The sequence below is a fragment of the Sparus aurata genome, chromosome 2 (assembly GCF_900880675.1).
Source record: "Sparus aurata chromosome 2, fSpaAur1.1, whole genome shotgun sequence".
NCBI classification, from domain to species: Eukaryota; Metazoa; Chordata; class Actinopteri; order Spariformes; family Sparidae; genus Sparus; species Sparus aurata.
The window spans coordinates 32,801,847-32,828,309 of record NC_044188.1 but is presented as its reverse complement, the minus strand read 5'-3'; the positions used below and the strand labels follow the sequence as shown (position 1 = coordinate 32,828,309).

Sequence of the window (26,463 nt, the reverse complement as noted above, 5' to 3'; positions counted from 1 at the left end):
AAGGAAATAATGTAATAATTGTAATATAATGGATAAGATGGTACCAATGACTAACAGATGATTCACGAGACAGCCAGCAGAATATATAGTGAATTGCTCCACATTTACCAGCTGCAGCATTATTGTACATATCACACACAATCACACATCAATGTTTATAATTCATCAACATACATTATGAAGTCAGCCATGGTACTTTTACTTACTGTCAGTATATTTTTGATGGCAATGCCATTACTGTGTAGATTCACGACAGATCAGTTAATGCGTCAAAATGTCAACAAAATGCAGTCACTTCATCATCCTACCAGCCAGCGTGCTCAGGAAACACTAACAATGAATGGGGTTCGGTGCTAGACTAATCAATTTTTGGAACTATCATCTGAGCCATGACATGCTTTACTTTTGCATTCTCCAATGGGAGTCTATGGGAGTGTCGCAACTGTGATATGAAAACCTCTCGGTTCCCAGAATTTTTTTTTAGACTATCAGCTTCCTGTTTGTTGTGTTCTTCCATTCATTTCTCTCACCTGTGTCTCTCAGCCTTACTCCACCTGCACCTCACCTGCTAGTTAGTTTAGTTTGTCGTTAAGTCTTTTGTTCAGTCATTATCTAGTCATTGGCTGAGTTTCCATGATCCTGCTGTTGTAGTTCCCTGATCCTGCCGTGTTTGCCTGTTCCTGTTGAATTTCTTCAATCCTGCCATGTTTGCCCATTTCAGCAGTTGGTCCTAAATAAACCTCATCCATTGATATTCCTGCCTGCTGTCTCGTGTGTTTGGGTCCAACTTCTCTGCTTTATAAATTCACATAAGAATGCCTTGATACTGGCATCTGAAGTAATAACTTTAAACATGAATCACAATTTGAGTGAAATCTACCACAACATTTAAGAGGGATTTCATTGTGAAACACAACAACAGACTTTATTTTGAAACCAGGTCTTGCATGCTTTTCCCATAATGTCAAGTACATACATGCACCTCAAAACAACACGGAGGGTAGATTGCTTGTGTTTTGCAAAGTGAATGCCTGCTTTACTGCAGTTATAAATTAGATATAATTTGAACACCAGAGACTACACTACTTTATTCTGTCGAACGTTTTGTTCCGATATGTGACGTGCTCATTAGTTCCGCCCTTGCGGTTGGCTGATTGGGTGACGAAAACGTTTCTGTTCTCTGATTGGCTCCAGTTACACAACACAGTTCCGCAAATCTAGTCTGTTTGTGTTTTGACGTTTTTGTACAGCGCTCTCTCCAGACCACCACACAAGTCCATAAGGAAGGATACAGTTAACGTTCTTCACCTCGGTTTGTACTTAAAGCTGCTAGATGATAATCTGTAACTTAAACATTGCGTATGCATCTCCTCCTCCAAGGCTGTAGTTGTGTCGTTTTGACAGTGCAGGGGAGTTTTTATCAGCTAATGCTAGCTAGCTTAGTTAGCTGCCTGGTCCTTATCTACCAGTATAACTTGAGCGTTAGCCAATTGGTGTATTGTGTTGGCTTGTCAGTTGTCACAGTGGTTGCCAGTGCTGGTCCATTAGTTGTTAGTGGTGCAAGCTAAATGAATACATGTTTAGGATATGTGATCAAGGCCAGTATAGCCATAATCATAGTGCTTTTGCCAGAGAAGCTCATCTCTCAGTTAACTGCACGTAGCCCAGGGTCTTGTGTTGTGGACATCGTACTATACGCGTTTGACAAGTGTAACGTCAATAGTATCGTCCTCGGCATCCAAAGATACAATATTAATGGACCCAATAGACCACATACGCGCATTTATATTGAATAGGATGACAATTGAATGTCACTGAACTAAATGGATTAAGTGCATCGTGACCTTCTCTCCTTTGATAGCACCCCTGTTGATTCTGGCAGATCAGTTATTGGACTTAGGCTGGGGTATGTACATGTGTGACATACATGTTTGAGAGTGATCAGTTTCTTTGAGGCAGAATGTTTTATGGATTTCATCTGTCTGACTCACATTCGCTATTCCAACATAGTGGTGTCACCTGGCTACATATCCCTGATTTAAAGTTTAAATTTGGTTTGTAGTCCTTTAGTCTGCATCCAGTTGTCATCCACTTAACTGGGTTGAGTCAATTCTTACAGCAGACTTTCCCCAGTGGTATCCTCCATGTCCTTCTGGGGGATCCTGAGGTGTTCTCAGACCACCTGTGAAATAGAACACCAGCAGCATGTTTTGGATACTCGGCAGTAGTAAATTGGCTAAAAAGCCGACTCCTAACCAGTATTCACTTGGAGGTTTAATCAGATGTCTCCTTTTAAGCCACAACTACTTTACTTTCTTCTGGATGTCAGTGCTCCTGACCCTGACCATATGGGTGACATCAGACATAATATGTAAGAAGCTCGATTCCTTCAGTTTCTATCCACAGTTGTACTATTTAGACATGTCCACAGAGAAACATCGTAGTGGATGATGACATCGTTGTTGGGGAGGAGGGAGGGTTACTATGTGTTTCTGAATAAGAGGTAGTGTGTCTCCTCAGAGTTCCCAGAAGGCAGGAGTTGCACAATAACACACTACTGTGGTCAGCACTGGTTCCCACTGTCCCTCTGGCGGCAACCTCTGTCTGAAAAAATCAGTTTATATATATATATATATATATATATATATATATATATATATATATATATATATATATATATATATATATATATATATATATATAAATATATATATAAATATATATATATATATTTAGCCTATATTAAAAAAATATATAAAAGCAGGGCTGTACATTAATTGCTTTTGCACATAGCACTGGTGCTTCAGAGGTTGGACGTTTTGCAGCACAAAACCATAGTATCATAGTAAAATGGTATGGACAGAGACACGGAGAGAAAATAGGATAGCAGTGCTGTGTCTCCCTCAATATTTCCAGAGAGCTTATGAGTGAGACCGAGTGAGTGTGACACAGGAGAAAGGCACTATGGTACGGCTTTATAAAAAAGGGGTTATGTAGCACTACTTCACATTATATTGATATAAATAGTATTGTCAAATACTATGTCTCGTTTGAAAATACATCGCTATGTCTTACAAAGTATATGTACTGCCCAAGTTGATATACTCGGTAAAATTTCACATTTATTCTACTAATAATGTTAACCCTGTTAGTATGGCAAGTTTGGCAACTACTCAAAGAAGATGCAAACTAACTGAGTAGTTTTGTTTGTATGCTGTTGTCATGTTATAGTATGTCTTTTTAACTTTTTCAGGATAAAGAACAAGAGACATAATGGCGTCCGACTCTCCACGCAGACCTAGTCGCTGTGCTGGAGGGGTTCTGGTTCGAGCGCAAGCTGCAACGTAAGGACAGATATCTGCAATACGTTTTTGTTGTGTTATAAGTGGTCCCTAAAATCATGATATCATGTATGTAGTATGTATCTGTTTATGAGAGATCTACTGTATATGTTTATAGCAGCCTGTCTAAATGCATTATCATTGGAGATGACATGACGTTTTTTGCTGTCACAGGGAGCAGTCTTACATGGAAAGTGTGGTGACCTTTCTGCAAGATGTGGTCCCTCAGGTAACCTTCCTCTGTCATGTATTTACTCGTACAAACAGCTCCTATAAATAGCGTCACTATTCGTACTGTGCCGTTAATGCAGGTTCAAAGGAGATTGCAGTGCTATTTACAGTTTCAGATACAATTAAATTTAACAGTTCACAAAATGTGTCACAATTAAGTCCTTCATATTGCTATAATATCTTAAAGCTTTGTAACTCTAACAAAAAATAAAAACAATCAAATGCTTAATGTGAAGTATTATTTATCCCTCTTTAGCTTAATTTGATTCCAAATAAAACTAAAAAGAATGGAAAACGAAGTTGACATGAATGTTAGGGAATCATTCCAGGGAGTGATATAGGGTATAAATAAGAGACAACATTAAGTAATCTCAAATTACAGTAAAGCAAACATACAAAACAATTCAAACAGTAAGGCCTGTACTTTAGAGCAGTGGTTCCCAACTTTTTTTCCTTGAAGCCCCCCATGCCTGTGTTGAAGACAAGCCAGGCCCCCCCAACCCCAACCTGCATACACTGAAAGAATAAAGTGATTAATTACAAACTTTTATTTGCAAAAATAAACAACAGTTGTAGGTTTTTGCTCTTATTCTCCTTGTTTTACAATGTATATAGATACATTTCTTCCTTTTTTGTGTCATCAGGTGTATCACACACAAACACACACACACACACAGTTTACCTACCTACCTGCCTACCTCATAGGGGTGTTGGTGATAAATAGCTTAACCCCTTAAGGAACACCGTTCCAACATAGGAACACCCTTCACTGAACGAACACCCTTCGTAAAAACTAATAGTTTTTTTGCTAACAGTTTTAAGCATCAGATCTCAACGGTATTTACTCACTGTTGGAAAGCTGAGACTGTCGTGATTATTTTAAGCCCAAACACAAAGGAAAAAAATCAGACCATGTAATAGCCTTCTAAACTCACCATGACACAACATTAGAAAGAGCCCTCTACCGCAAGAAGCAAGAATGCCTACATACCTTCGGAGTGTTCCCTTTTTCCACAGCTACAACGTCATGCCACAATTTTTTTTCATAGTTTGCCAAGAGTCCATAGAATGGGAATATCCATGTCATTTTACCCAAAACTAGCTATAAGTGTCGAACAAGCAAGAAACCCCAGGGTCTTAGCTTTCATTTGAGACCAAGATTATGTTTCTAGGTAAAGGGGTTCTCAAGTTATAAGCCTTTAAATCTCAGTAGGTGCTCTTGGAAAAAAGGACCCAAGCAAAACGCATGCCTTTAGAAACAAAAATTGTGAAAAATACATTTTTTAGTCTTTTGACTTCAAATTTTGAGTGTAGCAAGCTGAGACCTGTGGCTATGGCCTTATTGTGTCTGCTGTGCCCATAGACATACCTGAACCCTTATATCTTAGTCAGTTTATTGACATTTGAATTGGACGGAAACCAAAACCTGTGTTCCAACCTGTGTCAGTATGTCATAGAATCACGCTTACACTTCTAGAAAAAACTTGAGGGTGTTACCTTTCCAATGGTACCAAGCACATCCCTGAGTCTCAAACTATGTGGGAGCTGTCATTCTTTTAATTTCGGTATGTCGTTTTGGAAAAAGAACCTTAAAATGGGGGCGTTCATTAAGAGGTTAATGAATTTAAATGTGGACCAAAAATACGTTAAATTTGGAATATACAGACTTTTGATTATCCAGTTGGGTGTGTTATTGGGATTTTATACATTTAATGTGCACAAATATAATTTTGGTAACCTCACAACCTCAGAGCAGACAAAGTTGTGCGCCCCCCCTGCGATCTCTGGCGCCCCCCTAGGGAGGGCCCAGACCCCAGGTTGGGAACCACTGCTTTAGAGCACAAAAAGATTTGGTCTGACTCGCAGGATGTAGACTGTTGGTATAACCCTGTCATTGGGTGCCTACTACAGGCTGAATTTCCCTTCTTACACTATGTACATGTGGCTGTTGTCAAAATCCGTATCACTTCCTGAAATGACAACAACAACTTCCGAGCTAGCAACCTACATGCTCAAGATATGAAGTTATCCCATACAGTAACCTGGTCGCTAAGGGTAGGAACCTAAACAGGCTAGCAGCTCTTACCTTTTCTTTTTCAGCAATTTTGACATTTTAATGCCAGGGCATGCCTCCCCACATGCAAACCAACGTGCACTTGGAGAGGCATGTACATTTTGCTCCCACCAAGAGAACTGTGACTGATTTTAAGAAATTAAAACAAGCTACAGTGTTTTTCCAACCAGTGATGAGACAGTGCTGTGGAGATAGGTATAGCTATGCAAGACTACAAAAAATATGGATATTGAGTTTAATTGGAAGCCTTCAGGGAACTGCTGCATACGTGATCCTCTAGACCAAAAAAATACCTACCAGATATTGTTTCAATTCTGCTATAAAAAAAAAACCTTGGCCAGTGATCTAAGATTTGTTTGCTGGTATTTTGTGTGTATTTTTATAAACTCTGTCTTGTGTCTTTCAAACACAGGCATATACTGGTGCTCCCCCCACAGATGAAAAAGAGAAAATTATTTGGGTCCGATTTGAAAAAGCTGACATCAACGGTAAGTCTTTAACTCTCTGACAACTGAAGTTGGGTTTGTTTGAGTTTTGAAAAGGCTAGAGTTGGCATTAACTTAGGTTCTAAGCAGTTACTGATCTCTGTCAAATAATTTTTCTGATAAGAAATGCTGCGCTAATCTAATTTCTCTTCCTGAAGTCTGCGGTTTGGTACAGACACTGATCTGAAATATCTATAAAAAAATGATCATTTTGAATTTTAAAGTTGCACTCTGTCATGGTATGTATATCTCTTATGCTTTTTGAATGTGTTTGCTCTCATGCTACCTGTTTGGTTGTGACATTTCAAACTCCACGATGGTAAGCATGGCCTCACATGCGCTAGCGTTTAGGCACTTGGCAGATTAGCACATCCACTGCGTCTTTTAAATATTTCTCCTTCCCATCTAAACGTTTTTAAAGCTGCTTTTTCTGAGTTCAAGAATAAAGTTAAATGTTAAACTGACATGGCTGGTTGCTTTTGCTACGGGGCTGATTTAATTGCATACAAGCTGTCAGGTTTGGGATGATGCTGCACTAAACTATACTCTTGAAATACCCACTGTGTAAAAAAAAAAAAGTATGTAGCAGTGCAGGATTGCATTTTGTCTCTCTAATCTAGAATTTGACTATGATCTGAAGCTGTGAAAAATTGAAATTAGATAATAATTAGATAATAGCTCAAACTGTAAATAATGAATTAAAATGGTCCGATTGAGATGAAGATATAAAACATATAATGTAAAATTTGATGTGAAAATTAACCTGATGTTATTCATTTGTGGTTTATTTGTCATAGTCATGGATAATTCAACACATTGTTTAATTAAACCTTATCTAATGTCTCACTTTCTGTTTACACAGACACTGCACGCAATCCAGAGTTTATGGAGATGCACAGCGGTTCTACCGACCCTCCTCTCTGCCTTATGATTGGCTACACTGACGGGATGCAGATTTGGAGCGTATCTGTAAGTTACGCATCTAACTGTTCTACCTGACCCTTTTGAATCATATGTTTTTTAAGATGGTGAATTTAGATGGATATATGTGCTGAAACAATCAGACCAAATGCTCACTATATAGCAATATCTTGCCACAGCTCTCCTGTACAGTAAGGGCTCTAAGACTCATACCAGAAACAAGTCAAGCATTCCTTTCTTAATAAAGTCTGTCAATTAATTATAGTCATAGTTGTATGTTTAAGATTAGGATTTAGTGTGAAAATGTACTCGCATATAACTTTTGGATCACAATTTTTTTGTTGTAAAAGTGTATTCACTGTTTTTTCAAGATCCCAGGTAAGCTTATTGAGACCAGTATTGAAAACCAGTAGACCTAAGCCCAGAACTGATTTACATTGTGCTCTCATCAATAAATTATGTCACAAAAAGTTATTTTCATGACTGCTGAAGCTTATTATTATTTTTTTACTAACTTTAGGTGTTGACCACAATACTTTTACTTGGTATGTTGATGAAGAGTTCTTACAATTGATTATGTGATAGGATAATGTAAACATACTTGTGTTTACTGGGTTCAAAAGTCTAACTCCCGTCAAATAATTTGCTGACCCCGGGCTGATGCGAAAAAAACAATGAGATAACAATGATGAAATGTAGCCGTTGTATCTCTGTGTAGTCAGGTGTATCAGTCACACCAATCTTAATCACTGTTTGATACAGCAGCTACAGCAGTTACACTCCAAAACCTTTACTATATTGTTTTTTAAGGTTTAGGATGATAATATCTTCTGCATTTTAAATAATAATTAAATACTTAGATACTCCCTTAATTAACCATGCCCTTAATTAACCATTAAGTGTATTAGAAAGTTTTATGGAACAGACATAAATGTTGTTATTAATCATTTAAACTTTAATTTGGTCCGTACATGAATACATGCAATTCAAAGTGCTTTACAGATGACTGACAATTTGATAACAAGAAAGTGTGAATGTAAACAGTAAAACTATTTCAGACTAATAAAAAATTAAAATGATAAAACTGAAATAACAAAACCAATATAATTGTGTAAAATTGATTGTACATAGATGCACATAAATTGAACTACAACAAATTAACTAGATGTATTATTGTAACTTATAGTAGATATCTTTATTCAGTACACTGAAACATACAGAATACAATGTTAAAGCAAAAGAATAATATGTGCAGATGTTTACCTACAACTAATCCTAAAGTTTTTAAGCATATCATATTTAACAGTGACCAAGTTGTCATCTACGCAGGGTTTGTCCCTTTTCACCTTTAAAGCCCCAGTCTCCAATCAGTGTTTCTTCCCGTCTCACAGACAATGTTCTCAAGCAGAGAATGGGAGGTGATGGATAGTCATAAGTAACTATTACCATCCTAAACAGACTCTGTTATAGCAAGATAGCATCACCAGCATGGATCAGCAATAGTGTCGATATTAGCACGGACAAGCAGGTGTACAAATATTAGCAGGGATAACCATAGGATTCATTAAAAACAAGAGTTCCTTTTGGGAATTGAGGCGCAGCAGAGTTTAATGACGGTCAAACTCTAACCTTTACCGTACATTTACTGCCACTCGACAACTCTGCAAAATTTTCCCCCTGCGCCAGTCACCAACCAGTTTAAATCTGAGTGCAAAATAAAGTTATCTTCCTAAAAATATTTGTCCAGTATTCTGGTTTATCAGTTTTGTCAGGAAATAAAACATCAAAATACCAAAATATAGTGCAGTTGGAGCATGATGCAACACTGAATTGCAGTGCAGACTTTTGTCCATGAGGTGGCAGTATTGACCTTGTTATGAGCAGTATTGCACTGAATATCCACTCAGCAATAGGATCCAAAGATCCTATTTAACAATTGTTTACTGTACAAGGGTTGTATAGATACAGATATGGTATAGATATACAGTGATGGATTGGTTTTGCATCATTGCCAGTGCAGCCAATCTAAAAGTTGCCTTTAAGTTCAGCAGATTTCAATCGACAAAAGAAAGATTCTCTTTTAATTTCATTCAGTTCAGTTCCTGGGATTAGCACACAAGCAACATAACTGGCCATTTAGCTGTCTCTTAAATCTGGCACCAAAATGTATTTTCGTATTTGCCATGAGGATAATTCTGAACAGTTACATCCAATGAGAATACCAGGGAAACTAAATGAAATCCAATGTCCTGGTAGTGGGACGGAGACCTCAGCAGCAGCCTACGTTCAGTTCTGACCTGTGGCCTGCTACATGTCATCACCTCCCTCTCCCCCTTCCCTGTCTGACTCTCCAGCTATCCTATCAAAATAAGGCCTAAAAAGGATGTCCTGGTAGCCTGTTTGATATTGTAAACACTGTAATGGAATTTTATTTAATCAGATATACTATTCATCACATGTTAATGAGGGTTCTCAGTCATCCAGGTCATGGTAATTTTAAGTGCTGTATTGTAGGCAACTGGTCATGTTCAAATTTCTTGAAGATGTTTCACCACTCAATCTCTCTTATGTTGCGGGAATATCAGATGAATTCAGGAGGATGTTCAATAAACATCATATCCTGGTTCATTTCAAACTTACCAACATGCTCAGGCAGAAACCTTTCCGTCTTAAAGACAAAGCACCCAGGCATAAGCAGAATAATGTAGATCAATGCTGTTCAATGCAGACACAACTGCACAGGTTAACAACTTGGCCAGAGAAGACAGATGGTTTGAAAGAAGAGTAAAATAATCCATCTAACTGGAACGACTGTCTTTGAACAGAGGAGGTGGTCTACACCATTACTTATCACCCACCTACAATGCAGTACTGAGTTCTCTCCCCAGACAGTTTAACAACCATTCACACCTGGGCTCAACTAGCCCTAGCAACCCACATGAAGTCCGGTTGGGTCAGCGACTCACAATAGGTCCTAACGACTCTGAAACTCAGAGCTCACACTTGTCCTTAACGACTCTGTAAGGACACACAGTTTAAAAGCCTGCTAACTACCCTCCAGTTAGTTAGAATTGAAGAAGCCTCTTGGATGAGAGGTGAAACAAGTCATGTTGCCTTTGATTCAGCACTTAGTAATATTCAACACATGTCGTCATTCCAGTTCCAGCACTCCTGACGTAACGTGTAATGTGGCCTCAAGAGGGAGACCTTTTGGTATAGTAATGAAAGTGGTGATTTTGGTTAACAAGGGGCCTTGTTATTTACAGGTCAGTTGAGTGCTATAGTGATTAAATCATTAAAAAAGCAAATATCTTAAAGCAAAGGTCAAAAAGTCATACATACTTTATTTACTGCATAACACAAGTGTTCTCTTTGGTTGTGATGTGTGGAATACATTTTTCCATCCAAACGTCAATGATAAACCTCAAAACTCTTCCCAAGCACAATGGGCAAGATATCTTTGTCAGTAAATTCACTTCTTTAAAGTCAGTTTTGAAAATCATTAGAAGATTTTGTCTGCTCTTTGACTTAACAAATTACCCGTAACGCTGCAAAGGTTTTGCTCACCATGTATTGCATTTCATGTTGAGGCTGTCACTGAAACATGCAAACGTCACATACATCCTGTGAGTTTTAAACACACCATAGTCCTTAATCAGTCCCTTTTATAAACATCCACAGGCTGTCGGTACGAGTACATGTGCTTAGTTTATCCGTGAGCTCACACAATGCCCACTGTGATGTGGCAATTTCTGTGCTGCTAGAAGATTTTGTGTTGCAGTTATTATGTTGGACCAGAGGATTACAACTGTTTTAGCCACACTTCACACACCCAGTAAAAATATAAGCTTGGTGAGGCTCCCCTGCCTTTCAGTTTCAGTTGACCCTGACACCAATTCTGATTCACACAGCACAGCCCAGCCTGTTATCACACGCTGCCCTTCCTCATTGTTTTTCTTTCATATTTGAAAGTTTATGAGATGTTTCTGGGTTGTGTTTTTTCGCAGGGTTTTAAGTAAGCACTGAAGGTGCTTCGGTCTCTGGCTCTTGAGTGGCTGTGAAGTGTTTGTGACAGTTGCTAAGCCAACACCCTCTGTAATGGCCTGGCAGAGTACGAATATACACGTGTACACACACTTGTAAGATGGGGACATCTGACCGGTTGTATGGATGCTGACAGAGCTGTTTAGGCGATGTAGATTACTGTCGCCTCACACTGGAGAGGTGTCGTCCACGACTGCCTGATAAGAGGCAGACTGCCTTGGACTAATTGTCTGTCTGCACAAGTGTTGAGATGAAATGACCTGCTTGAGAGAAAAGTGGAAAAATGTCTGCAGCAAGTCTAAGTGGATGTGCTGGAGACCTTGAGCTGTCTTACAAATCCAGGACACTGTCCTAGGGATATTAACAATATTAATGTTAAGAAATCTTGTTCTTTCTTCATTCAAATTTATATTAATTGATATTAGATTAGGTTTGATTTAATGGCTGCATTACAGACTGTTTTTAAAACAATTATGTAATGAAAATGTCAGAATCTTTCTGAAAATAAATCAATATATGGTATATACACATATATACACATATACACAACTGCTAGTTTTGTGGTGTACTTTATACAGCTCATCCTTATTCAGTGTCTCCATGTCAGATGTCTGTGAGTGAACAAGTGAGTTCATTTTTGGATCAAGAGCAAAAAACATGCATCTTAGCATCATAAAGTAGTGCTTCATCACTCTAGTCTTGTGCACTTATTGTTTTAGTGCTGTATGTCATGGAAGCCTATGAAAAAGCACCTGTTACTGAGCGATCCCTGAAGCACCTGCTCCCTCCAAACCCCCAATATGTCCATCACTGTTAGTGAGTGGACTCAGTTGTGAATATGCCCCAGATATCTGTTCACAGCTTATGGCATTACATTTGGGAGATTAAAACAGAAGAGCAGACACTGTGATTCCACAAAACCATCCGAGCCACAAATGAAATGAATATAATGAATAACTGTAAGCAGGGAAAACAACTTTGAAAAAGCAATTTGGCATATTGCATACGCAGGGCCACTAATGTAATGGTGGGAATGTTGTTGATGGCAGTGGATGTCACACAGAGCCATGTAAGGCGAGGATGAGCGGTGGGGTAATGCACAATAACCCGGCGCATTAACCTCCAGCCTTCCCCTCTTCTCATTTTAATCCAGCAAATTCCATTATTCCCCCTTGCAAGTCCATTTGCTTGTACAGGAATCCTACCCTGCTGCCAACCTCCTTTTATTCCTGCTATCAGTGCTCGTATAACCTGCTCATGTCTACAGTGTTAATCTACCGCCGCTGGGCCTCAAGCACTCCGAATAAAAACACAGCACCAAATCCGCCACTTTGAAAAGGCTACTAATTGCACAAAAGAGCGATCATCCCCTCAGATGGGTTTAAAGACTTAAAACAAACAGATTAAAGCACTAGTAAAGTGATAATGCAGGTTTCACTGTAATTTAACGCATAAAAGAATAACAAAAGTGGGGCATTCTGCGCTTAAAACAATGTGCCATTACGCATGCCAGACACTGCCAAGAGCCACACAGGCCATTGACCTAATATAGTGGCATCATATGAACACATGAAGCCAGGCATACCCATATCCATTAAAGTGCTTTACACTGGGGCTGCATTTCCTCACTAATAGAGACCAAAAATGCAATGAACTTTAAAACCCTCTCTAATAGGGCAACCTTTAGTGTTAATCCCTAAATGTAATTTCAAGCCTGTGTAAATGTGCTGGAATGCACTTGTTTGATCATGGGGTTGATGAACCAAAGTTAAACCTGGCATTGATCATCAACCATAAAACAATGGAACACTAACAAACAAGGGCCAAAATATATATATATATTTTTTCTCAGTTCATTGTTATTTAAAGTTGAGTATTTTATAGCACTTAAATGATAATTATAATTTGTTATAAAACAAATAATTGGCTATAAATTGGTAGGTCTCCATATCAAGTTTAGTACTTTTTTGGTGCCGGCCAAAATTGGTTGTGAGTTAGTAAAACAGATCTCAGTGTGAATGATGAAGGGACAATGAAATGTTTTAGTTTAGTTTACTTCTTCTTGGCTAAATTAATTAATTCTGCTTATTGTAAATGGTATAGTATATTATATGAAGCCATGGGTCTTGCACAGCAGATTTGTGTTAAGAAATAAACAGTGATGACTTTTAGAGTTTTGTAGAGAAACATTCTTTCATTAGTCCTTGAAAATAAGGTCTTATATTAGCACTAGCATTAAAACATTGTTTTTAATAGGACGAGACAATGTGTCGGTGTTTTTGAAATATAGGCAATTGACTGATAAAGGGCATGAAATGATCTTAGTTGGCGTTCAATTGTTCTCAAAACTTGTGGATTTAAAAACCAAGTGCATGCATGTGAATATCTTTAATTGATAGTCAGCAGCCTAAACAGTCGATTATCAGTTAATCGTTTTTTCCATTGGGCGACCACTGACATGATGTCTATGTTCTGTGCAAAATCTGAGTAGACTACATTAGAAGTTGAAAGAATCAAAACATAAACACTAAGTTATTTTAATGGTAAACTAAATAACACAAAATAATGACTTGATTTTAATCGCATAGCTACCTTCTGCCCCAATCAACAACTGGGCCCAAAAAATTACCACCCATTTTGAGGATGCTAAATGGCTTAAATGTAATAATATCAGTTTGTATGAAATGCCTTATTGTGTTTTTTTGATTGAGATTATTTTAAGTACATTTTCTTGTACAAGCATTTTGTAATTTTTGAAACATATTTGATAAGCAAGTATATGTATATGTGCCCATCTCTGATTGTTAGTTAATGCATTTTTAATTGTTTAATTGTTAATGGCCATTATTAACATCCCTATTTTGCATGTAATTTTCACTGAAGCTACACAGCTGCAATAATTGTTATTGGAACAACCCAACTATTTTGTTTGCTTAAAACAAGTCATATTGAAAGAAGTGTTTGGTGTTCCTTTTTGCTCGAGAGGTAACCGTGTTAAGTAGTGCTTGGTTTTACCTTGGAGTCTGTTTTTAACAGGAAACAGTAAGGTGGTCAACTGGTAACAAACAACTTGATATTACAGCTAAACAGTAGACTAAAATATGCTTCTGAAAACATTTTAGATGACAAAAAGCAGTGTAATAACAGAATCTTGGTTTATACTTTATCAGCACTGCGTAGATAGACAGTTTCATCAGAGTTTGGTGAGACACCCCTCACTTGGCATCTGTCTCCTGAGCCTACTGACGTGTTTAGTGTCATCTGGTGGAATTTTGCAAAGGATTCGGAGGGCTCTGGGTGCAGACAAAATGGTGAGATGTTAACGCTTGTTCATTTGCATATACAAAATTGTAGGGACACAAATCTGGTCAAAAATCGGCAAAATTCCTGTTTAAACGTTTAGCCTAACTGTACTACTGGTGTGTGTATGTAAACTTGTGGTTGCTAACACACATACATTTGGTGAGAACAAAGGCAAATTATTTTAACATTTAGTTAGGCCTCTCATCTTTTTATAATCATGCAATAAAACACAGAAAGTGATCTTGGGAGATTGTAGGATCTTTTGGAAACACTGGTGAGAGTGTTATATAAGCTTAACAGCCTGACTCGGACAGAGACATCACAGGCTTCTGCCCACTTGGCATTAACCCGTATCCCCAATCCTTCCTTGTTGGCTCTGTATCAACCAGTGTAGGCAGCTCATTGCGATGCCACTGGGCCTTTTACTCTGTGCTCAGTAGATTTTACTTTGTGGTTTGGCTGGAGCTTCAACCACCAGACCACCCTTATTCCCCATGCTCCCTCCCTATCTCCCCCTGTCTCTTTCTATGAACGAACCAGTTTCAGACAGTTGGAAAAGATTATCTTCTTACAGTGTGAACATATAAATTTTTGTCATTTTGTTGTCCTGCAGAAATCTCAGCTTATTTGCTTCATGGTCATTTCTTGCTTAATTGTGCAGAGTACAAATAAACATACTTATCCCAAGGTTATTAAGACCAAATACAGGTTGTGTTTCCAGATGCACACTTTTCATCAGACTGCAAGGCCATTAATTAATGACCTTAAAATGTGACACTTGAGATTACAGAAGGTCCTGTGGCCACAGGTAGAAAGAATCTCTGGGTTGCCAAATCTTGTATATGTGGTTTTAGCAAAACCTCAATGTCAATCCGTGTCAAAAATTGGTCTTTTCTCGTTTCTCTCTAATTCAGTTAATTAAAATAATGTCTTTCAGTTGGCAGGGGAAGCCCAGGAGCTGTTCTCGGTGCGCCATGGTCCTGTGCGAGCTGCTCGCATTCTGCCAGCTCCTTTTATCAGTGAGTATCTTCAGCACCTTAACCTTGCTTTAATATTAAACACAGAACAACAAAGCTTGCACTTCACAGTGTAACTTTAGATGACACTTTGATCAGTTTATCTGCAAAATGTTTTAACTTGGTTATATGTACAGGGTTTGTACGGGTGCTTGACATCCTTGAAAGTGCTTGAATTTCAATGTTGCATTTTTAAGGTCTGAAAAGTGCTTGGATAATAGTTTAAGTGGAGTTAAAGTAGAGATGCACCGATCGATCGGCAACCGATCGCAATCGGCCAATAATGACCCTATCGGTTTTGATCGGAGTTCTCAAAATAGATCACATCAGGCCGATCAGATGACGTTTAAGTATAAAGACAGTGCATTAACTGCATGCAGGGAGGGAGGGAATTTCATGGCCGCCGTTGCCCCGCACCACAGTGGCCTCTGTGCCCCTGGCCCGGTCAGTGTAGCGAGCTTGCCCTGAATTACAGCCACCTGAGTGCACAGTAGTCACTCACAGTAACTTCAGTGAGTTCGCGGTTCGCGCAGGTGGAGTCTCATCATCACGATGATCTCACGTGAAAGCCTCTCAAACAGCAGCAGCGTCTCAAAACAGAAGAACGAACTTACAGCACAGCGAGCGAGCGCAGCCGGTTTTGACATGATACGTAACTGACTTATGTGGTAGGATTTAGTCCGGTAAAGTTGGAAATATATTCACAGATTTGAACTTCCCGGATCAATAACTCATAAGTGCAACCTTGTTAAAACACAAACGACGGCTCTTTCCTACCGTACTACGATAGACAATGAGCTACAACCGTATTTTCATCAAAACGAGCGTCTGGACATTAACTCTGGTCTGTAGGTTAGCCAGCTGTGAGACGAGGGCGCAGGGACCGTCTACAAAGTGCAACACTGAAAAGAGAAACTACAAAAAATACAATAACTTCAGTATTATTCAGAGTGTAGTGTCACCAAAATCACTCCACACATCAGTGGTCTCCTGCTGTTATTCTACAATTTTTTGTTTGGAAAGTGTGGTGTCACAAAACCCACCTCACCCTAACCCTACTTAACAAAAACGACTTTCTAATGTAACTTTAACTTGATTTTGGTATTAAAAATTTTTTTAATACACAATCCATGTCTTATTATAAATTAGGATGTTATGGTATCAGTCTGAAAGGTAAATCAACACATTTTACTCAGTGGCCTTTGTGCCCTGTCATGTGGCCTTGGTGCCCCTAAAAAAAAACTGAAGGCCAAATGGACTTGCCCCTAAAATGACAAAATTCCCACCCTGACTGCATGCATTCCCACTAGTAAGCTACAGTTACTCTATGTAAGCTGAGTCCAAGTTGTCTCTAAGAGAGTCTCTAGAGTGTGAAATATTGTACATTGCCTCAGCCTGCAATAAAACGGTGGTCAATTCATGATTCTTTCTCATCTCCTAATTTTTATACTTAATAATACAATGTCAATGTTGTGTAAAAAGAATCATTAATTAAATATATGAAAGTTACACATGACAACAATATAGAAAAATGTATGTATTTGACGCTGTGATCGGTGATCGGCAATATCGGGATCGGCAGATACTGCTTTCGGTGATCAGTGATCGGCCCCAAAAATCCTGATTGGTGCATCTCTACTTGAAAGTGCTTGACATCATAACTCTGTGTCTTGGCAACATTGGGATCAGACTGGATAGTTTGCTTAGTACAAGGAGAAATAAAATCAGTGTGTGTGTGTATCATCACACATGCAGCCTGGTAGCAATAGAGAAGGATGGCTGAGGAGAAGGTGAATTTGATGCAATTTGGACTGATGACATGTTCAGTATTAATAAACTTTGATGAACAAGCGAACAGCTTGAAAACGTTTATGTCAAAAAAGAAAATTACAGGGTGCTTTCAGGTCTCTCCCTGTCTCGGTGCAAGTGTGCCTGAAGAACGCCAAGTGGCTTCCCTGCTTTTGGATAAAACTTTGTGTTCTCCTTTGATTTCTAAAGTTTTTGCTATTATGAAACATCATTTTAGATGTCTACAGCATAATACAATGTATATAATTGTGATAAAAAATGAAGAAAATAATCATGAGTATATATATTTCTGTAGATATGTATTTTACCCCAGCAATAAGGTACTGGAAAAGTTTGAAAATGACCCTTAAAAGTGCTTGAAAAGTGCTTGAATTTGACCTTGAAAAATGTGTGCGAACCCTGTATGTATTTCAAATGTGCCATACTACAGGTTCTTCCAACCTGTATATTCCAGATGATCCTTTGTTGTAATATTATTATTTTTCTTTAAAAAAATATATCTGTTGAATCATGTTTAGTATCATAATAACACCCTTGTCAGTAAAAATGAATTTTAGTAAGTAATGGTTTAGAATTTTGTGAAATATGCTTATTTGCTTTCTTACCAAGAGTAAGATGAGAGGATGAACCTACAGCCATCAGCTGGATAGCTCATCTTATTTCAGAGATAGGACACAGTGGCAGACAGTCAACCTTATATCTTACTTGTTTACTTGGAATCAAAACCAAAGAAGGGATACGGCAGAAGAATACATTTTCTTTGTAGGTCCTCTCAAATGTTTTTCCAGGATAACTTTTAAATGTCTGCCCTGGAAAGAAAACACTGGTTAACTTTTGACTTCGGCATTTAAGGTCGACACTTAAAATAAAATTTTGTATGGCACATCCTAATGCAGTTTTGGGTTGTGGCTGTTCTAAGTGGTGCTGTATCATTAAAATTAAAGAGTGCTCCATGCTGCCTCATCCTAATGTTAAAGTCAATCTACGATTAGTGTTGGCCTCCTCTCAGTCAGCGGTGGCATGCCGCTAAGCCCTAAGTCAGTGCTTTCTGCTGCCAAAACTCTGCTGGAAACTTCTCACCGTACCTTCACTGTTCTGTTAGCTATATCTCCAACTCCTCAACTAAATCTTCTATTTTAGATTTGTATTTTTTTGTGTAGGTATTGATGCCCCTGTCATTCTCTGTTTACATTTTTTAACTGTAACTTTTCTTTTACCAGAACTTGTCTTTTTCATACTGCTGCCAGATGTCTTTTTAGATTCTCAACAAAAAAATGAATCGAACTGTTTTGCAGCAAAATTAAACTGTCATACTGGAGGACATCTTAAATAGTAGAGGAAAAGATAACATGTTTAGGTAAATATAAAATAATGTAATGCTGGCAGATGACATGTTGCATTAATAGTAAGTGGCAAAAGTCATTCTCGGAAACTAGAAAAACAACTAACAAAGGCGGAAGTGGACAAGATAAGAGGGAGAAATGTGGGTACGTTATTTACAGCAGGTAATCATTAATTTACTGGAATGCATTGGCTTCAACAAATTGAAAAGTGTGCAGTATCTGAGCATATCTGATGAGCTCTGACTAGTCATGACCTTTTTAATGAAGTAAATAAGTGAGTGTCCACATATTCTTATACTCCTTTTCAATTTCTGCCCTGCAGAGAAAACTGTCCCCCATTACCACCGACATACGTCCCTGTGCCAGGTTTAAAAGCTTTTCCCATCTCTACACCACATGTCCGTAACAGTTTAGTTCAGCCTCATATGCATGAAACAACACTGGCCGACTGGCCATGGAAGCCAAGCTAAGAACTGTGTATAAAAAAGATATGACTTAGAGAAACAGCAGCCTGCGGGAAAAGAAACACTGCTGCCACAAATTTAACCACCTGGTTTAATAAGAATGTAATGTTAATGCACTGAGCAGCAACATACTTATTTTAATTTCCTCTCCCCACATATCACAAACAACAACAACTCCTACAGCAACTCTTAGGTGACAAGGCACATAATTGTGCTGTCTGGGGAGCCTTTTAAATCACAATGTTTTGATGCTCAGGGATTAGTTGTCAATGGCTGTCAGCTATTGGCAATGGCAATGCCCAACTCGAGTTGAGTTTTTTGATTATTGTATTGATGAGAAGAAAATGCAGGAATGTGTAATGGACACAGAGTTATCATTCATATTCAGACTTCCCTTTCCTGGTTTCAGGAAGTCATTTAAAACTTCTGCTAAATTCATATTGAGATATGAAAATATGTCTGCTCAGTTTAGTATTACGTCGTTATTGTGTTATTTAACATAAATTGGTTGCCATGAAAGTCAGACAAGCTTGATAGCTAGAATTTTTATTTCTTTTAATTCCAGCATTAAGGGAGTATGATTTTGAGTGATAGCTCAGGCTTTAAAGTATCTAAAAACAAACACTTCAAATGAATACAGCGCCAACAGTGTAATAATCAGACAAACACATTCTTATGTAGGGCACTTCTTAGGTGTACACTCCTAGTGATGGCCTCTGTGTCAAATCCATCTGACTTAACATAGGGTTGCTACATGAGGAAAATATTGTCTGAAGTGTGTCAACATTTTAAGAAGTTGGAGGACATTAGTCATTAGACGGAACATTACCCATCTGGAAAACTATTGTAATTGTGTTCTCATCTCTAAATATATCCATAAATGTCTGCTTTTTCTTATTCTGTGACTACATTTTATTATCATATTTATTGATCAGCACCATTGAAACATTAGATTCCACTGTTGCTTCAAATAGTGTAGTAGTTACAGTCATGACAAACAATGGAAATTGTAACAGTTTCACTGGTTCCACTTCTGTTTCAGGCACTGTAAAGTTGAATGCAGTATGAATACCAGTTTTCATATCCTCAAAGCCATGGTGCTAATGCTTTAGTTGTTCCATTGCTTAGATCCTTTCCAGACATGGAGTTTATATTTCATCTCTGCAGGTGTCAATCAGTGCTGTGAAAGCCGCCATATAGCTCTGCTGGTTTGTGGCATTTTTTGGTGAAAAAAATGCCTTTTTGTTCTCCGGCCATGTTCCGGTCTTTTGTCAGATTTCAACAACATACAATGGCAGCATTTGAAGAGTGCTGGAAGTGGATGAAAGCAAACCACAGTAATAAGAAGCAGCAGATAGCCCTAACACATGAGTGGAGCAATTCTCTTGGTAGCAAATAAATATGAATTGTACTACTGGAGGGAAGGACACTGATTGCAATCTGCTAGGGCGCAAACAGTGTGGCACTGTGGTGAGCCATTAAAAGGCCAATTGTCTGGGATGCAAGGCCGTGGGTGGGCGGACTAAGCAAGACCCAAAAATAGGTGTTGATTACAATAAGGCAAGGTTCCTCTTTCCTAGTCTAGAGAAGGAAGTTCTGGTTTTCCAAAGGGAGAACATGCATTTATCCACATCCTCTTTGGAGTTTACAACCTATGATCTTCCGTTGTCTTGGAAAATGAGGAAACACTGTTGCCTTGATTGATAACAAATGAGCATTGACGAAATGTGAATACATGTAATAATATGTACTGTGTAGCCCTTTGTGCCCTTTTTTAATAGATGTCACTTCACATTAGAGCTACACCCGGTGCACTCGCTCCCACACTGTATAAGTCATTCTATGAAGTTTAACAATAAACATATATTGTCTGTAATGTTTCAGGCCATAACACTAGCAATCAAATCAAAGTCTTTCTATTCATTAAATGTTGCATTTTCTCCCAGAAAGTTTATTTTAGTAAATGTGCCATTTCACTAAGTCTCGGAGAGTCATATTTATGTTATGGCTCAATATCTTGACTTGGAATGATGTCCGATGAAAGAAGAAACATGAAAGAAAAAAGAACCCTGTTAGGAGTGTTAAAGGCTTGTCTAGAAGGCACACTTGCTCTCATGCCATACCACAGGAACTTGGACTGATTACTGTAAAGCCTCAAATTACAGTCCTCAAAAGGGTAACATCTTCTTCAATGTAAGTGCCCCCATCCCCTCAATCCCCTGATCCTTCTTCAAGAATGAGACAATCAGGGAAAATATGGGATCAGTCCACTTAATGCAACATGTTTTCTCTTCAGTTTTATAAATATGCCTGCTAGGTTTTTAACATGCTCTAAGTCCAACCTGAAACCCGAGAAAACAAACAAGGAGATTAAAAGAAAATGTTTATTTTTTGCAACATTCAGAAGATTTCTCCAGCTCCTTTTAATTCTGTTATATATTATTTCATTACATTTTCTATTCCTATTTTTAAGTTCCCTTTGAAAAGCTCACACAGTCGAGGACCAGAAAAAGGTAGAACACCAAAGTCTGTACACTATGTTCATTCCACATTTTAGCTTATCCACTAACTTGCTAAATAAGTAAAAAGAAAACTCCACTCAAAAATGTTTCGTGACCATAAGTGAATTACAGGGCAACAGTAGTAATGTAATCAGCACGTTTCCTGTCATGGTAATGGCCTGCCTGTTGAATGAGGGTGGGCAGCATGAGAGGCCTCACATATTCGTTTAAAGAATGTCCCTCTTTGTTGTGTGCAGATCATTCTGTCTCTCATCTGCCTCTTTCTGTGACTCCTCTTCCTCCTTAGGTCCCCTGAAGACAGACAATTTTGCTGATAAGAGGCCCTTGCTGGGGGTTTGCAAGAGCACAGGGTCCTCTGGGTGAGTTCACTAATCATAACAAACACTACAGCAATTGCAGCCACCGATTGGCACATCATCAACTAGATATGAGGAATTTGACTGTTTTTATTTAGGCTGATACCAATCCATTGCAGTGTGCTCCTATTGGCCCCAATACTGATCCTTAGGATTGACTTGGGAATTTTTTGGGGGAAAACTGTCATTGAAACTAATTTTAAAAACCGCCAACACTAACCTTAAAGCTGCTTTGATCTTTTATTTTCTTTTACAGGCTTATAGGCTGTAAAAACCAAAACAATTAGCTGAAAGATAAAAAACAACAACTCTGGAGATCAAGGGAACTACAGAGTTAGTAATAACTCTTTGTAAGTTCATCCCTAGAAGCAGTCCCTTTCACCTTACACACAGTCATTTGACCCATTCTTCATAAATATTAATCAGATCAGCTTTAATTTGATTTAGTTTCTTGGGTGAATGTTGCAACATATGCTACCTAGGACTGATTTACAATATGATGGATGCCATTTTGGAAGTGTTTGTAATAGTCCAAGGCCAAGATTTTATATTTTTCCTACTACACGTTCATGAAATGGGTATTGTCTGTTCTTGTTGTTCAAATTTGAAATCTCATCTGTTCAGTCCACACACTAAGACTGCTTAAAAGCAAGGGGCATGTACGGACAGCATTGCAGACATTGACACAGCGAAGTAAAAAATGAACCTGTCTGTCTGAATCAAATTGAGCATTTGTTTGAAGCTTGAGAACATTAGAAACACATTTCAATGTAATGCAGTCCAGTACAACACTACCACTAACTACAACCTCAGTATCAAGAAAATGTTAATCTTCCTTAATGTAGATTTTTTTGCAGATCTGGTGTATTGGATTGCATTCAATTGTGTATTCTAACTTATAAAGTGACCAGAGAGTGAAACTGTCTTTCATTGGGTTAATTTGAGGGGAACTGTCCTGAAGGACAGAAACTAAAGCAACCTCTGTGTGCTGTTGGAATGACACATCCTCATGACATTTTGTTTAAAATGTGCAGAAGGGGATGTAAAGTGTTTTACTCTTTGCAATATTGTTAGGTAAAAATCCTACATCTGAAAGTAATTATCTGTTAATAATAAGGTGCATCAAAGAACACCCCACTTCTTGTTGTGATCCCTTCCTGTTTGCAACCTGGAGCTGAGCCAGTAATGTTGGTTTAGTGACTGCGAATCATGGATTCTTAGTAGCAGCATGGTTAGAAATCTAGCAATACCTGATCACCCCATTGGCATACTAAAAGGTGTGTAAACAGATGCGGAAATCCCTGGGATTCTCAGAGTTGGGACAGGGAATGTCACGCCTTTGATTAGTAAAATAAACTGAATTTCAAAAGTGACAGACCCCAAGGCACCTCTCCATACCAAGTCCTTTCCCTCCCCTATTCCCCCTCCTACATTTACTTATGGTGCTCTTCCAGAGCAACACAAAATTTAACTCAATATATTCTCCCGGGGAAATGGAATAAGGAAGTCTGTCTTCAGCTGTTTCTTGATGGAGACCACCTTCTTGATGTTTTCCAGGGACTGCCGCCCCTGTTTCTCTGACACCGTTGCCTTTGCTTCTGCTTTTCCTATGTCCTCACTGACACTGAGACAAGCAGCATTTTGACGGTTTGGCGCATCATCCAGGCGTCTCTCGACACTAATGCTGAAAACATGCACTGTGTTGAAAAGCAGAAACCCTGACCTCTGGCTGAATGGCACAGCCTGGTTCTTCCCCCTACAGAAGTGCTTTGTAAATAACACTCTGGTCAAAGAAGAGAAGGAAAAAGGCTTCCGGGTGCAGCACAGTACTTTCCATTGGGCCTGTTCATAAACTTACTAAGGTCCTCACACAATTTTTAGCATATAATCATTTTGAAATAACAGATTTTGTTAACCACCAAAAAGGATGCCGTCTTGACACTTAAATGGAAAACAGATTGGAGCCTTGGCCGCTACAGCGGTGCTGGTTTAGAAGTTGGTTCAGTCAGCTCTAGGCTTAGATTACAAGATTTGCAAATTAAAGGAAAACCAGAGAAGGGAAAAAGCATGTGTGCTGAAGCCCTGTACTTGTGGATTTCAAGCCAGGCACACTCAACATAATTTTATCAATGGAAGGGATTAAGTCCAAACAATGTAGAAATCCAGTGATCTTCTTGACAGTAAAGCTACATATGCGTCGCTTTCACTCTCAGCACCAGTGCCAATCGGCTGTAGGAATTGGTTAAGAATGCTGGTGCCATTGCAGACCTTGATATGTCTGCTCACATTTCTATAAATGATTCTTGTTTCCTCTCCTTTCTTGCTGTTGTTATTATTTTGATTAATTTTACATCCACAGGTATTCAAATTTGGAAAATTTAAGGCTGCTCTTTCTGAATTAATGTAAATTTGATGGCTATGGCGGAGGCAATTTAAGTGTTTGTGGGTGTTTCGAGTGGACATACTTCTTGGGCAAAAGTTCAGTGATGTATAAGTGGGCTTTGTTCTCCAGAGTTTGGCAACTGTCGGTGACATTTCCAACGACCCCCTCACAGCATCTCAAGATCCTCAGAGGATGTGCTCCTTTTTTCTTTTAACCAGTATAATCCTCTTTCACCATGTGGATTACTAATGCAGGGGCTATTTTGGGGGTTCTGGCTAATACAGATGTATATGCTGAGGAGAAATCATAGTCACCTTTGAGGCCATGGATACTCTCATTTACAAAAGGCCAACACAATCACTGGGCTTTTATTCTTCTCTATGCCTTAAATGTCACTGTCATTCCTGTGTCATAGTTTTGCTTTCGCTGGCATCAGACGTGGCTGTCCCTCTGTTCATTTGTCCCATTCTTGTGAACGTGATATCTTAGAAAAGGAAAGAAGAGGAAACTGAATTTCTTTAAATTTGGTGAAAAAGTCCCCTTGAAAAGACTTGAATGTTCTGATTCTTTATTCGTGGTCAAACGTCAAGCTCACTGTGACACATCCAATGTTTGGAAAGTAAATGTGCAAAGGGCTTCAGACTTTATCAATCTTTCCATTTTCTATCTTTGAGGTGCTTCATACTGCCAATATCTGCACAGGCTGATGTGCAGTGATTACACATTTTACTCTAGCATGAGTAACATGTATCTGCATAATACTAATGGCATTAGGTCATGTGTACTTCATATAATACCTCTTTTATCATTATAATTTAGGTGCTACCCCTCGTCCCTCATATTTATTGTAAATTCCATTCAAAATCAAATTATGAAACATAATTTTATACTCCTTGACATCTGAATTTAAATCTGCTTTCCATCCTGTAGTGAAATAATGCAGGTTATTAATTACATGGTTGCGAGCAACAAATTCCACTTAGCTCACGCACACATACAAACACTTTTGATAGCAGAAGCCCATTGTGGCACTAAGCCCTTGTGTTTCAGTGCATTTTCATGACAGGTTTTGCTCTGTGGACCGGATGTATCCATCTTCTAAAGTGTATTAAATGGAAATCATCAAGCATTTGTATAAACCTAGGCCCCAGATTAAGGGGATTTGGAGAAGTGATGCTTTTTATCCACCATGAGGTTGTGGTGTTCTTTACTGTCACATTATGACCACCCATGGGCACAAAACACACACGTGCTCATGCTATCCAAGCCTACTGTATGTGTAGGGTAGATACAGTCTCAGGGAAGGTATCCTTGAGTCCATGTACGTTTTTAATTTGTGCTTGTACTGTCTTTATTTTGATGTGAAGCTGTATGGATTGTGTGTCCATGATGATGTCAATGTTCAGAAAGGACATCATACCAGGGCAGAATCTGCAGACACTAGTGATCTTTTTTTTTCCTCGTTTCCAAGTTTTTGTTCAGTTTGTTGGTGAGAATGGCAAATTCTTCACAGAAAGAAACGGTGTGTATGAAATCTTTCCCAGACCACTTTTGTCATACCCTGCGTGGAAATGAGTATGGCTATAAACTTGTCTTCCACTTCCACTTTTTCTTTGCCACACACACACACACACACACACACACACACACACACACACACACACACACACACACACACACACACACACATAGTTGCTTAGTGCATAGGCAGAGCTTTGGGGCTCAGGCTTCACTCTGGAGCGTTTATTTTGACTTGCATGTCTGTTTTATGTCTGTCGAAAATGTGTTCTGCCTCGCCAGTTTTCCCCCTTGAAATAGGAAGTCAGATTAAACTCAGTAGTACTGGAAGTGGTGCATATAAACACACCCGACAGGCTGAATGATTAGTAATGACTTTTCAAACCTTCACCACAAGCCCATTCCCTGAACCAGACCTTTTTGGTCAGAGCAGTTAATATTGTATTTTAATAGTGTTTAACCCGTTAATTTTCCTTTTCAGTACATTAAGTACACAGCAGCACAAATGTCATTTTATTCAGAATTGGATGAAAGATAACAGGGCATTGGCTTGGTTAAGCAACTCTGGTAGTTTCATATTTATCTTCTGTCTCAGAGTAAGCCTTAAGTCCCAATGGCCGGAAAACATGTGATGTGTTTTAGGAGTAAAATGG

The 26,463-nt window shown here is 38.6% G+C and overlaps 1 protein-coding gene across 4 annotated transcripts in view; it reads left to right on the top strand.

Annotated features, from left to right (window-relative positions):
* The first annotated feature begins 1,200 nt into the window (after positions 1–1,200).
* The window catches only part of bcas3 (BCAS3 microtubule associated cell migration factor), a 366,198-nt gene continuing 340,935 nt past the window's right edge, over positions 1,201–26,463 (top strand). For 3 of the 4 annotated variants that reach the window (XM_030407120.1, XM_030407111.1, XM_030407138.1), the window contains exons 1-7: positions 1,201–1,312; positions 3,254–3,344; positions 3,516–3,570; positions 6,059–6,134; positions 6,994–7,100; positions 15,337–15,418; positions 21,840–21,912. In XM_030407120.1, the coding sequence (XP_030262980.1) occupies positions 3,274–3,344; positions 3,516–3,570; positions 6,059–6,134; positions 6,994–7,100; positions 15,337–15,418; positions 21,840–21,912 (464 nt within the window). In that variant the 5' untranslated portion in view covers positions 1,201–1,312; positions 3,254–3,273. Of the gene's footprint in view, positions 1,313–3,253; positions 3,345–3,515; positions 3,571–6,058; positions 6,135–6,993; positions 7,101–15,336; positions 15,419–21,396; positions 21,545–21,839; positions 21,913–26,463 lie in introns of those variants that run through there. The other variant, XM_030407129.1, reaches the window with a different exon arrangement.